This window comes from Musca domestica, unplaced genomic scaffold (assembly GCF_030504385.1).
Source record: "Musca domestica strain aabys unplaced genomic scaffold, Musca_domestica.polishedcontigs.V.1.1 20, whole genome shotgun sequence".
Classification (NCBI taxonomy): domain Eukaryota; kingdom Metazoa; phylum Arthropoda; class Insecta; order Diptera; family Muscidae; genus Musca; species Musca domestica.
The window spans coordinates 11177266-11190758 of record NW_026712250.1 but is presented as its reverse complement, the minus strand read 5'-3'; the positions used below and the strand labels follow the sequence as shown (position 1 = coordinate 11190758).

The 13493-nt window shown below is 34.9% G+C and overlaps 2 protein-coding genes and 1 long non-coding RNA gene across 14 annotated transcripts in view; 2 read left to right on the top strand and 1 right to left on the bottom strand.

The window, feature by feature from the left end:
• Positions 1-2704, bottom strand: part of LOC101896435 (serine/threonine-protein phosphatase beta isoform) — a 128606-nt gene extending 125902 nt beyond the window's left edge. The window contains exon 1 of one of the 4 annotated variants that reach the window (XM_059122437.1): positions 2623-2704. The gene's annotated coding sequence lies outside the window, so the exon portion shown is untranslated. Of the gene's footprint in view, positions 1-2435; positions 2457-2560 lie in introns of those variants that run through there. The other 3 variants (XM_059122438.1, XM_059122439.1, XM_059122436.1) reach the window with 3 other exon arrangements.
• Positions 2705-2803: 99 nt separating this feature from the next.
• On the top strand, positions 2804-5005 carry LOC131802329 (uncharacterized). 9 transcript variants are annotated; one of them, XR_009342152.1, is made up of 6 exons: positions 2804-3283; positions 3353-3438; positions 3496-3588; positions 3664-4253; positions 4561-4717; positions 4833-5005. It is a non-coding gene; the product is annotated as an uncharacterized LOC131802329 (long non-coding RNA). The 9 variants fall into 9 exon arrangements; XR_009342150.1 differs by having other exon boundaries at positions 2805-3283; positions 4561-4754; XR_009342155.1 differs by having other exon boundaries at positions 2806-3283; positions 3500-3588; positions 4561-5005.
• Positions 5006-9939: 4934 nt separating this feature from the next.
• On the top strand, positions 9940-11645 carry LOC101898732 (coiled-coil domain-containing protein 42 like-2-like). Its single transcript, XM_005188496.3, has 6 exons — positions 9940-10140; positions 10203-10525; positions 10595-10726; positions 10816-11103; positions 11162-11307; positions 11370-11645. The coding sequence occupies exons 1-6, from the start codon at positions 10028-10030 to the stop codon at positions 11409-11411; spliced, it is 1044 nt and encodes a 347-aa protein (XP_005188553.3). The 5' UTR covers positions 9940-10027; the 3' UTR covers positions 11412-11645.
• The last annotated feature ends 1848 nt before the right edge of the window (positions 11646-13493 follow it).

Here is a 13493-nt window from a genome sequence, read left to right as displayed (position 1 = left end):
CTAATTTAGTTCGATGGTTTTTTGTTCACACAAAGCTAGTATTATTAAATATGATTAGGAACTACGAAAATCCCATCACAATCCCCATTTGGCGACCTAAGGCAAGGAAAATCCAATTTTGGAGGTACTGGAAAATATTTTAAAAATCCACGTTAATTGAGATTCTCCTGTTTTTCGCTGTAGTTTCCTAACTCAAAGTACTGTCTAAAACAAAAAAATTACAAAATACCAAATGTAAATGCCGGAAATGGAAACTAATTTCTTCAAAATCAGCTGGTTCCACAGTTGACGAAAAATGAAAGCAATTTTTTTACAGATTTATCTGTAATTTATTTATGCTTCCATATTCAGTAAAGCCACCAACCGTCTTTTCATCATGATTTAGCCAGCTAGAAAGTGCTGACATCTTAAAAATGAGAGCTGGGGGCAAAGCTTGCAATGAATTCTGCCAACAATTAAAAGTCTCGGTCCTCTGAACTTAAGGAAAAAAGTATGACTAAAGGTATGCAAGACAGATAGAATAAATTCTGTCCTCCTTGGGAATTTCCAGACACGTTTGTCTTCCTTATGTGACAGCGCTTGGCCCAATAGAACACATTTCCACGATTTTAGGGTCTCAGAACCATTAACGACCTGACCACACATAAGGCAATAATACGCAACGCTCTGACTATTTTTGGCCTGGTAAGAATTGAGGATGGTGGATCAATTCAGATTTAGAGTCGATCTAGTTATTCAGTGACTTTTTGACTGTTAGGTCAGAAATTTATCGTCCTCTACGATCGCAAAACGATGTTGGTGTAGGACATTTCCAGACACATTTTTCTTCCTCATGTGTCAGTGCTTGGCCCAATAGAACTTGCGCTAACAATTTTAGGGTCGGCATTAGGTAGGCATCGATCAGACCCTGCTACTGACTGTAAGGCCACTGCCTGGACAGGAGGCAGATAGTCTCAACGCTTTCATTAGTTTTGGGCTGGTAAGAATTGAGGATGGTGGATCATCCAAATCTAGAGTTGAATTAGTTACTCAGGTACTTTTTGACCGTTAGGTCAGAGAATAATCGACGATCGCAGAACGATGTTCGAGTAGAGTATTTCAAGGCTCTACGCTTTCATTAGTTGTGACCTGGCAAGAATCGAGGATGATAGATATATCCAGATCTAGAGTTGATCTAGTTATTCAGGACTTTTTGGCTGTTAGGTCAGAGGTTTATCGACCTCTACGATCGCAGAACGATGTTTGAGTAGAGTATTTCCAGACAGATTTTTCTTCCTTATGTGCAGGAAGTTGACCTCACGATTTAAGGGTAGCAGATACACAACGGCCAGATCTAGCTATTGGTTCCTGCCTGCTCAGAAAGGAAATATCATCAACGATTTGATTATTTTATATCTGGTAAAACATTAGGATATACATCCAGAGTTGATCTATTTGATAGTAAGGTCAGCTTGGCCTTTTTGACCGCAGAAAGATGCTGGCGTAGGGCACCATTTGGTATACCCCATATGCTGTCTGCTGGAATTGTGAATCACGATATGTTGCTGCTCTGACAGTGATGACCCTGCACATCTGACTCATTTTTACATATTGGTCACTAGGATACGACCCTGACCGTTGTCATGTATTCTCCGTTTCATCAGGTCTTCAGCACATGCTATGGAACATTATATTTGTATTTTATCGACCATTATATTTTTGGTTTGTTGGAACAATGCCGCGCGTTTTTTTTTTAACCCAACATATTTTTGTCAGTCCAAAGGATGGATGCTGGGTCAAGCTGAACTGGCCAAAACACGTCTATCATTTATTCTTCATGTTGCTGTTGTTCATCTCCTCGATTTTTTATATTCTACTTCTTCACATGTTTTCTGTTTTATCTTGTGGGGTAATTTTGGATGGAGCTTCTTCTCCTTTTGCGCGCTGTATAAGTGAATCACATTTGTTGTTGCTGTTGTTAATATTATTTCTCCACCCGAAAAAATAAAAACTTAAAAACAAATGAAATACGAGAGGGAGAAAAAAATAACAAAACACGCACAAAACCACACAAATCCAATTAGTTTCTAATCGGCGTAAAATGAAGACAAGATAAAACAACAACAAGCAGCACTGGCAACACAAACAAATACACACGCGAGTCAGCGGAGAAGCGAAAAGAAGAAATATACAAAAATAACCCAATAAACTAAAAAAAATGATTTTGCAGTGAGCACAACAACAACAGCACCACCACAAAAGGGTGTGGAGGAATTTTCATTTCGTTTCCATTCTCAAAAAAAATGTCAAATGCGATCAGGAATTAAATTCCCAATAAGAATTTGTCACAAAACATTGGAAGACCAGCAAATATCTCCTCTATTTTTCGGCAATTTTTTTTGCTTTCTTTTTATTTTGTGGAGTTTTCTTTTCAAATGCAGCACTTTTTCACACACTTCTGCATTCCTGCTCGCGTTTATATTTCCTCCAATAAATTTCCTTTAATTTTTTCTTTAGTTTTGCATTATTTTTTGGTTAACTCTTGGGTTTTCTTTTTCCAAAAATATATTGATTGTATCACCCGTGCATGATTTACCGTGTCTGTTTTTTTTTATTTTTTTTTTGGTTTATTCTCTCGCTTACCGACGAAACTTGAAATCGAACCAATCACAATGAACGCATTTTTTTGACTGCTGCTGCCAAGGGATGCGTAAGTCGACATTAGATTTATCGATAAATCGATTGCTGGTGTGGCCGGATGTATGAGAGAATGCAAGAGATGCCATCGTAAAGTAAAGTAAAGTAAAGTAAACTTTATTAGAGTCTTCTTCTTTTTCTTTGGTAAATGTACGTACAAATCGAATGGTTAACATGTTTAACTTAGAACTATAGTCGTCTTGTTCTATTATACAGTGAAGTCGTAAAGATATGCTACTTAGCGTAATATGAGAATGTATTATTTTTCGTGCAAGGTGAAAAGAGAAAATGAGGCTTGCTCCCGGCCTCCGCTGATACGAGCAGCGCTTTGACGTCTGCAGTAATAATAAATAAGGAATCAAAACAAACTAAAAAACTAAATAACAAAGTGGTCTGTTAAAACAGTGTCGAACAGAGGGTATAAAAGTGATAGTTTTTAAATATAATTGTATGCTTAATGTATAGTTTATCACAGTTAATCGAGTGCTCAAAGAGCTTTTTTTTTATGTGTAGTAAAATAACATTATCACAGATAAATGTATCATATAATAATAATCGAGTGCTCAGTGAGCTTATATGTAAAAACAATTATATGGAACCTTATGTGGTATATTAAGTTGCTATATAGTATACAATGTAAATAAGAATAAACTTATTTATCTATCCTCTGTGACAGCCAGACGCGATTTTTTGGTAGAATTGTGGCAAGTTGTGGTCAAGAAGGCTTTCAAGCGATTCGTTCAAAATTCCTACAGATGATAGGTAGGAGGATTGTGACCAGGAAATTTCTTTTTCAATTTCATAAATTTCATTCATCAGATAGTTTTCATGCGTGGCAAGTTTTTCGACGAATGTTAATTGTTGGCGTTGGGCATATTCACAAAGAGGAACAACATTTGACGCAGTATAAATGTGGGTGTTTGAGTATCGTTTATGTTCATTGATGAAGTTTTTGTTGATACATTTCCTTATAATTTTTCTTTCCAGGACTTCTAATTCTTTGGCCACTGTTGGGGAAACAGAGAACCAGATCGGAAATCCATAGAGCAAAATAGGACGGATTGCTACCTTGTAGAGGAGGAGTTTTGTTTTTTGAGGTAGGTGTTTATTGTTTAACACATATGCAAATCTTGCTAAAACACCTTTTCCTTTTTTCATGATTGAGCGGGCATGGAAATTAAATTTCATTAAGTTGTTGAATTGGATGCCGAGATATTTGATAGAGGTTCTGAATGGTATGTTTACGCCATCCAAGGACAGTTGTAGTGATTTGCTCTCTGGGACAACGTACCATGGACATTTTCCGGAGGCGTTACGTATGCAGATTGCAACAGACTTCGCGGCGTTTATTTGTATACCCCACTTTTTGTAGTAGCTGTTGATGTTCTGAAGGTGATTTTTTGCGTTATTTAATGCAATTGATGGTGATGTGTGATGCGCATAAATGAGGCAATCATCGGCGTATAAAATTGCTTTTGAGTTTTGACTAATGTGAGGGAAGTCGTGAAGGAATAGATTGAAGAGAAATGGTGCCAAAATACTGCCTTGTGGAACTCCGCTATTTACTTCTCCTGGAGGTGATGATGCGTCATTTATGTGGACGGAAAACGTTCTTGATGTGAAGAAACTTTTCATAATTTTTATTAAATATGGGTCAATGCCAATTTCTATTAATTTGTAAATAATTCCGACGTGACATATTGAATCAAATGCTCTTTGAATGTCTAACGATATTGCCACGGTACACATTTTGTTCCGCAAATTAGAAGTTATATCGTTATGGAACTTGAGAAGAGCATGTTGGGTAGAATGTCCGGGTTTAAATCCAAATTGGTAGACAGAGGTCGGATCTATTGTGAGTTCATTCAAAATTTTTTCTTTCAGGATTAACTCGAAGATTTTCCCAATGTTGGACAACAACGAAATTGGCCGAAAGTCATCAACAAACACAGCATTCGGCTTTTTTTTAATTGGGATGATTTGGGCGCGTTTCCATTGTATTGGAAAATACCCATTGTTGATGCAATTGTTGAACAGACAGGTGAAAAATCTTATTGTTGAGTCCGGAAATTTTTTAAGTATAAAGTTTGATATGCCATCGGATCCACAAGATCTTTTTGAATTGGTAGTAGCAATAACACTCTTTACTTTTTCAGGAGTAGTAAAATGATGGGAGTCGGGATTGTCCAGGACATTGAATTCGTCATTGAAAGTGTAAATGTAAGGTGTTGTGGCGTCAATACACGATGAAACCCTGGAATTCAGATCGTGAACTGGATGTAGAGGCAATTTCTCTATGAAAATTGATGAATAAAATAATTGAAACTTATTTGCAATTTCAGTGTTGTTTGTAATAATACCGTCGCCGTGTTGAAGTTTTTGACAAAAAGATGAGTTTGTTTTTTTTGTAAATTGGGAAATTTTTTTGAAAGCTGATGGTCCGGGTTTGATTTTTTCCAGCTTTTTGCTAAACATGTTGGCAGATTCTATTTTTATGAGCTCCTTTATTATGTTTTTAAGTAATTGAACTTGTTTTGAGAGAATTATGTACTCACGGTTGATTCTGTTTCCTGTACGGTGGAAAATTTTTTTCAGTTCTTTCTGCCATTGGTGTTTGACTTTAAGAAAGTTTTTAGTTCTATCGGAAAGAGGGAATTTTCCGTCTTTTATGAATATCTTTTCTGAATGAGAGCTGTGAATGCTGTTAAATTCATTGTTGAAGTTCTCGATGATCATTTCAATCTCATTGTTTTCGAGATTTTTATTTGTCGGTGGCATAATTTGTTGAGTTATTGTCTCCAAATTTCTACGGAAATCATGCCAGTTTGTATTTTTGTAAGATGTGAAGAATTTTGGTTGCTTCAGAACTAGATTGGAACCATCGAGTTTCAAAGAAAGTTTTATTGGAAAATGATCCGAAAAGGTCGGAAGCGAAGATATGTGGTAGTTTTGAATTCCATGGTTTATTAGATGTGGGCTGATTAAGAAATGGTCCAAGTAAGACGGTCCATTTGGGTATGACGGCGAGGTGTCACAAAGCCGCGTGACATCTAAGGAGTTGTTGCTTAGCCATGAAAACAAAACTTTACCATTTGAATTTTCGTTTAAATCACCCCATACAGGATTTTTGGAGTTAAGGTCACCACCGATGATAAATCCATCAAAAGAAGTACAGAATTCCAAAAGTTTATTTAGATCTGCTTCGAGACTGTTGACAGGATAACTGCAAGGTATATATACCGTGCCAATCAAGAACATTTTAGGTCCGTTGTTTGAAGAAATTTCTACTTGTATGAAAGAAGTATTAATGCCAATATCGTTTTTTTGTATTCGAGTGAAAGTTATGTCATTTTTCACTATTACTGCTGTTCCAATAGGTGAGTTGTCGTAAATAAATTTGTATCCGTCTAATTTGACGTAACGGTTCCTTCGAAGGTGACATTCTTGAACAAGAGCAAAGTCAATTTTTTCGCTGTGGAGAATATTTTTCAGCTCAATTTGACGACTCGCTTCAACAAGTGAGCGAACATTGAATGTTAGGAATTTTATGAGCCTATGGTCCATAATTAGTCCTAACTTTTGTAAGAAGCCTCAAAAATTCCTTCTTGGCTTCATTTTTTGGCATGTTTTTAAAGTTATTTAAAAACAATTGAATTTCTTCTTCTAATGTTAGTTCTTCAGGATCAAGGAATAAATTTGCAAGTTTTAAAAAATCTTGTATCAGTGATGGTTTTGGAATGTTTCCGTTCGTAGATGCCGAGTTCGGTTTAAAAAGACTTGCAAAAGAATTTCCATGGTAAGTATCGGACGAATTTATGACTTTTTTGACGTTGTTTTGTGCAATGTTCTTAATTTCTATATCTTTAGTAGTTCTTTTCTTTTTGGCAGCTATGTATTGTTTGTATGCCGGACAGCCTCTATAGTTTGCGGGATGCCCTGATTTGTTGCAATTTACGCAGAAGGGTTCTGAGGTGTCAGATTTCTTACGCTGACATTCTCCTGGGAGGTGAACATCGCGGCACTTTACGCATTTATATGGAGTGTTGCAGTTCCTGGATATGTGGCCATAACCTTGACATCTACGACATTGTGGATCGCCTTCTTTCTTTTTGGGTTTTTCCCAGGAGATGGATTGGTTTTGTAGACCACGTATATGGGAGACTTCTCCGAAAGTTTTGCCTGGCAACAATGTTACTAGGAAAAGACCCGTGTCGGTGTTCATTTTTATTGACCTCGGCGTTTTAAATTTCGTTACGTTTGCCACTGTATTTGGAACAAGTATATCGAGTTCCTCTTTGATATTTCCCGGATCTGTGTTTGGATACAGGTCTCTTATTATTAGTGGGACTTGTTTAAGCTCCTTTGGTGTAAATGAGTAGGAGTGTACGTTTTTGGCCTTGAGTATAGCCATCATTGAGGCATGTACTTTTGGGTCTGCAAAGTAGATTTTGCTTTTTGCCCTGTTAACGTTTTTTATTTTAAACGAAGATTCTGGGACGGATTTACGTAAGGTCTCCACTAGGGCATTTATATCCACATTAAATACAAAAATTGGAGGACACCAGGTTTTCTTGGTCTTTGGCTCAACAACGCTGTGATTTTGGGGTTTTTGATTAGTATCATTTTGATTTGGCAATTCAATGTTGATGTCTGCAAGGGCTCCTAGAATTCCAAATCTATTGTCGTCTTGCATGTTATGTTTCAATAACTGGTTATTTAAATCAGAAATGTCTACATTTATGGGGGACAGAACGCTTTCCAGTCTTTGTCTTTTGCGCTCATTTTGTTTTGTTTGCAATTTTGTTGTTGCTAACGCCGGTAAGGGATGATCAGAAGTAGTTGCAACTATTTCTGTAACATCAAGGTCCATATCTGGAAGAGTTTCAGGCACCTCCATTGCAAATAAATGCAAGTTTAGATGCCTGGGCTACAATTTATTGTTACAAAGTCTACTAGACTGAATTTATTTTTTTTATCTTTTATTGGAGCGAAAATCGGTACGTCTTACAAGTTGTAGGGTTCACTAGGTTTTTCTTGCCATCGTGCAAAGCAATCGATATTTGAGCAGAAATGGCAATCATAACTGACAGTGTGTGTAGTTCTCAAAGTAGAATGCACACAGTCACTCGAAGTTGACAGTTTTACATAAAAAATATGGAAATATTTTTTAGATTCTTAAGCTGCAAGTACATAAGAAGCTTGAAGTCATGGATAGGCATATTTTGTAACATTTCATAAAGGGAGTACAGAGTCGCACTAAAATCCTGCCGTCGTTATCCATTATAACTTGACATTAATATGCCTAGCCTTGACTTCAAGCCTTTTATGTACATGCACCCTTACAGGTTCTGATCTAATTTCCTAAATTGCCTCCTTTGTATTGGAAATTATCTATCATTTTAAAATAATAAATAAAATATTAAAAATGTGTCAACTTTATTTGTTTATGTGTGTGTATTCTTTTCAATAATAAAAAAAAAAATTGTTCAGAAAATATGCGAATTCGGATGTTTTCAAAATGCGTATTGCAACAAATGTGCCGTTTTTGTAGCGAATTAAACCTTTAGGGATATACAGGGTGACAATAAAAAACTGCAACCAACTTCGTACTACTGCCATGTCTAAGCCACTCTTCCAACAGCTGTTAAAATTATTCCAGTGACATCTCTATATATTGTTTACAACCGTACAAAAGCATTTTGGTGAGAATTTTCCAGAAATAAAGTTAAAAGTTATGCGTGATAGGGTGATTTATTTATATTTCCCTGGAAAACCACAAGAGGCTATCATTAAAGCACTCCAGCATTTAAATGTGAATAAATCTTTTGTGTCTCGTACCATCGCTCGTTACTGGTAGCGTAGCCCGACATTAAGGAAATGGACGGAAGAAAACAGCAACATCTGCCGAAATGGTTCGAAAAGTAAAGAAGCGACTTGATCGAAACCCGCGTCGCAGTGGCCGAAAAATGGCTAGTGAGATGAACATATCGCAATATTGCATTCGCAAATATTGAAAAATGAGCTCGGGGTAAAGTCATTGAAATTCCAAAAAGTGCTAGAATTTACACCGCAAAAGAAAGAAAATAGACTCAAAAGAGCTAAAGAGTTGTTTCGCTTGGCCGAAAGTGGTGAACTGCCGAATTTGATTTTCTCCGATGAGAAAACATTCGTTGTCCGGCAGTTAACAAACACGCACGGAAACATTTTGGCCGCAGACCTTAGACATTCCAACAGGACTCAGCATCATCGCAATGAGCACGCGCCACCCAAGAATGTTTACAAAATGAGGTTCCTTTATTCATTTCCAGCGCAGAATGGCCACTAAAATCTCCGGATACCAATCTGTTGGTCTATTGTGTCTGGAGTATTTTGGAAAGCGAGGTTGGCACTAAAAAATATCAAAGTGTCGATCACCTCAAGCAAGCGCTTCGCCAGGAATGGGCCAAAATACCGCAGAGCAACATGCGTGTGACGTTTTCATTGGCCGTCTGAAGGCCATAATTTGTGTCAAAAGGTGATCAATTCAAACAAATCAAATCTTTGATGCTATTTCCGACATTTTTTGCTTTTAATCAATAAAATTTAAAAAAAATTACAAATTATGGCGTTTGACTTTGTTGCAGTTTTTTTATCTCACCCTGTAGATATACTAAAAAATCTGATCACAAAAAATCTGAACATTTTTCCCAAGTGGTTTGCATCAGGGCTGCAAATTGACATAAATTCACTAAAAAATCTGATGAAAAAGAATCTGAAAAATGTTCCCAAGTGGTTTGCATCAGGGTTGCAAATTGACATAAATACAATAAAAAAATCTGCAATTTTCTCCCACATAAGATGAGAATATATTTCGAAGGTAAAATCTGAAAGTTTGATGTTGTACTGTCCAAACCCTAATTGTACCTTTTTAATTTCCAAAGAAATAGTCGATTCTTTCATGATCCAACCAAATAGTATTTCCAAATAAATAACTAATAAAGGTTTCTAACAAGCAAACATTGGGGAATTGATATTTTTAACTAAAAAATTAATATCCAAGCGACGTATAACAACAATTTCTCATTCTCTTTCTGTCTTTTGCTTCTTCGAAATAACAAAATGTAATATTTTTGCCTTTTATTCTGCGTGGCTATTTGTAAAACAGTTTTACATCATCGTCTGAACATGGTTTTATGTTTCTAAACACTTCCTATGCTATCATATATGTATACAACCCTACATTTTCTTATGTCTTGGCAACCCTATTGGCAATTGGTTGTCATAACGGCAGAATTTGACTTTAAAACAACAAGCATATCTTTTTAACATTTATTTGAAAAAAGTTATTAAAAAATCATTGAAATTTATTAAAATGCCACGTCTTAAGCCAACAACCAAAGTAGATGTGATAGGAAACTTGGATTTAAGCCCCGAAAAGGCTGTTGGCGATTACATTGAATCCAAGCAGCAAAAGGAGTTCTTTGTGTAAGCATGAATAAACAGGCAATAGAGAGAATAGAAACAATAATTTTTTGCAATTCCTATAGCAAGCCACCAAATTGGGATTCAGCCGGGGATTCCATAGAGCTGCTCTACATACGCAATGAACGTGAACATGCGGCCATGATGCGTCTGCAAGATGAAATGCTTGCAAATGCTAAAACCCAGGCCGCTGGAAATGCTGCTCGTATACGCAAATTGTATAAAATTCATGCAAATTTGCGTAAACGTTTCATTGAGGTCAACAATTTCATAAAGGATTGTTCCGATAAGAAACGCATAGCCGAGAAGAAGGTGGCCGAGGAGACGGCCATGCATAAAGAGTTGAGGGAAAAAATCGCCCAATATAAAACTAGCATTGAGGAACTAAGTAAACGACTGTTTGAGTATTGAATGCAAAAAAATATATTGGGTTTAATTTTTGTTATTTTGTCCTTAGCCCATTTCCGTGATGTCTTGAAGGCCACCGTTAAGGAATTTGAGCCGTACGAAAAGGTATTGGAAGAAGTTGTTGAAAAGTCGGATATTTTTGAGTCGGTGAAAGATTGCATGGATAGATGTGATGCGTTGAGTAAGTTTTATGACAAATAACTTCCATATTCCCTGAGCTTTAAAAAATTAGACTTTTAATTTTATTTATTTTTCATTGATAATTTTTAGTGCTAGCCCAAGTGGAAATTTCCCGCTTGGAACAGGAGAAACTTCAAGAAATTGAGGAAATGCGCAAGCGTATGGTCAAGCTAACCAATGAGGCAGCTCTTACAGTTTTGGGCTTGAAAAATGATCTGGCCGAACTGGAAAGATCCTATAATGAAGCTCGCGCAGAATGCTCGAAATGGGAGAAAATTATGGCCAATGCCAAGGATACTGTTGCGACACATGACTTGAATAAGGATCGGGCCTTGGATGGTATCCATTATATGTATCGATTGCTATGCAAAAGGAGAAGTAAGATTTGGTTTTTAAGACAACCACTTTGGAATATTAAAATTTATTTTTTCAACAGATATGGATCCACTGTATCAACGTAATGAAATCGAAAAGCAATTGGATTATATTAAGGATGAAATTGAATTGTTAATAGAAGTCAACAAGGAATGTGCAAAGCAACAGGATAAATGGAAGTTGTCGCCAAAAGCAAAATCAGAGAAGGTTACTAAGAAATCTTAAATTTTTGGAAATTAATTTGGTTGATTTTTAAAATTCTGATATAGCTTGGAAAACAAAAAAAGGAAAGTTTCGAAACAAAAACATAAATGGAAATTACTCCCAGCAACAAAATATATAAGGAATCCTAAATTTAAAAAAAATTGGTTGATGAAAAAAATTCCTATAGTTCTTAGAAGTCAAAAAAGGGAAAGTTTCGAAACAGAAATGGAAATGTTCCCCAAAAACAAAGTCAGCGAATATAGCTAAAGAATCATATATTTGTAAATAAATTTGGCTATCGCCAAAAACAAAATCAGAGAAGGCTGCTAAGAAATCTTAAATTTTGGAAAATTATTTGGTTGATTATTAAAATTCTGATATATCTTGGAAAACAAAAAAAAAAAAAAACGAAAGTTTCGAAACAAAAACATAAATGGAAATTACTCCCAACAACAAATTATATAAGGAATCTTAAATTAAAATTAAATTAAAAAAAATGGTTGATAAAAATATTACAATAGTTCTTAGAAGTCAAAAAAGGGAAAGTTTCGAAACAGAAATGGAAGTGTTCCCCAAAAACAAAATCAGCGAATATAGCTAAAGAATTATATATCTTTTATATTTTATATATTATTGGCTGATGATTAAAATTCTCAGCATTCTCAAAAAATATTGAGTTTTTTTAAAAACATTTTAAAAAACTTATATTTTTTGTTGTGATTAGTTTGGTCCAGAAACGACTTCCAAAAATCTACTCCTTAGTGATTTATGAGTCTTTCAAAATATATTCATAGAAAATATAGTTTTGAGGCCTGATATTAACTCGGAAATTAAATTTTCATTATGTCTCTCTGGTAGGCATTGGGAAAATATGCATTGAGAATACACTTGCTGTACTCTGTTCCCAATATTCCAAGAAACATTACAACAAACTTGTACCATTTTTGAATAAAAAAACAATATTTTATTTTAATTAATATAATATTTAATTTATTATTTATATTTTATTTTAGTTTTTTGTTCATTTGAATTTAATTATTTTATATGAGGATTTCTATTGGAAATGTTAAATTAAATATGTAACAATTTCCCATTCGGGGAATTTGTATTTCTTGCAACTGTATTTCTTTTTTTTTAATTTTTAAATAAATTACAAATGGGTTATTTTCTAATTTTTTTTATTAAAATTAATAAGATAATAGTTTTTCTGAACTGGATGTATATAATTTATTGTGGGATGTTATGTTTTCCTGGCTTTCAAGTTATTGTGCATGAATAATTTATGGAACATTAAACGAATGTCATGGTAGAAGAATACAAGTAGATGCATTATCGCTTGGGAACAATGACAAATCTTTTCAAATGTTTCTTCAAAAAATAGTAGATTTGTATACGTTTTCCCATACAACACCCACCAATCGGAGGTTGTCATGATATGATTTTTTTTAACAATTTTTAAAAAATTGAGTAATTCTTCATTCAAAAATTGAAACTCCAAAATTAGTTTGACAGTTCTTTGTCGCAGCAGCTGTGTCGATGCGACTACCTACTTTTAACATGGTGTTGCCACATGTTGAAATAATAATGTATTCCACCTGACGTTTAAAAAATGTGTGACGTTTCATTTACTATTTACTAATATTATTGTACTGTCATCTCAATCACAATAAGGTAATAAAAGGAGAATCTGTTTACTGTGCCATGATCAGATCTTATACTATGTTTACATTAGAGAGTACAATGATAAATGAAAAGTATACAAATTTTACCTTTTCGTCTGATCATGGTAGAAGTATACCGGTAGTCGCATCGACACAGCTGCTGGGGCAATGATCTGTCAAACCAATTTTGAAATTGAAAATGTTGAATGATAAACTATTGAAATTTGTAAACATTTTTAAAAAATGTATATCATAACAACCTCCGATTGTCGTCATTTAGGAAAATATATAAAAATCTACTTATTTTTGGAAAAATTTTTTTTTTTCATATTTCAAGTTCCCAAGCCAGTATTCCATGGCCATGATCAGATCTTATACTGTGTTTACATTAGAGAGTAAAATAATAAATGAAACGTAAACCAATTTTGCCATTACAGCTGATATAGAAAATCCGTTGGAACACATTATTTTGAACCAAAATTTAAAATTGTAACAGAGTGAGAAGTCCGCCATGAAATTTAGTTATTT

What these genes read in the sequence shown, in the direction of transcription:
- LOC101898732 (XM_005188496.3), top strand. Translation starts at nt 10,028, where the DNA reads ATGCCACGTCTTAAGCCAACAACCAAAGTAGATGTGATAGGAAACTTG. An exon ending in CAGCAAAAGGAGTTCTTTGT is followed by an intron (nt 10,141 to 10,202) that starts GTAAGCATGAAT and finishes CAATTCCTATAG; the next exon opens with CAAGCCACCAAATTGGGATT. An exon ending in GGATAGATGTGATGCGTTGA is followed by an intron (nt 10,727 to 10,815) that starts GTAAGTTTTATG and finishes GATAATTTTTAG; the next exon opens with TGCTAGCCCAAGTGGAAATT.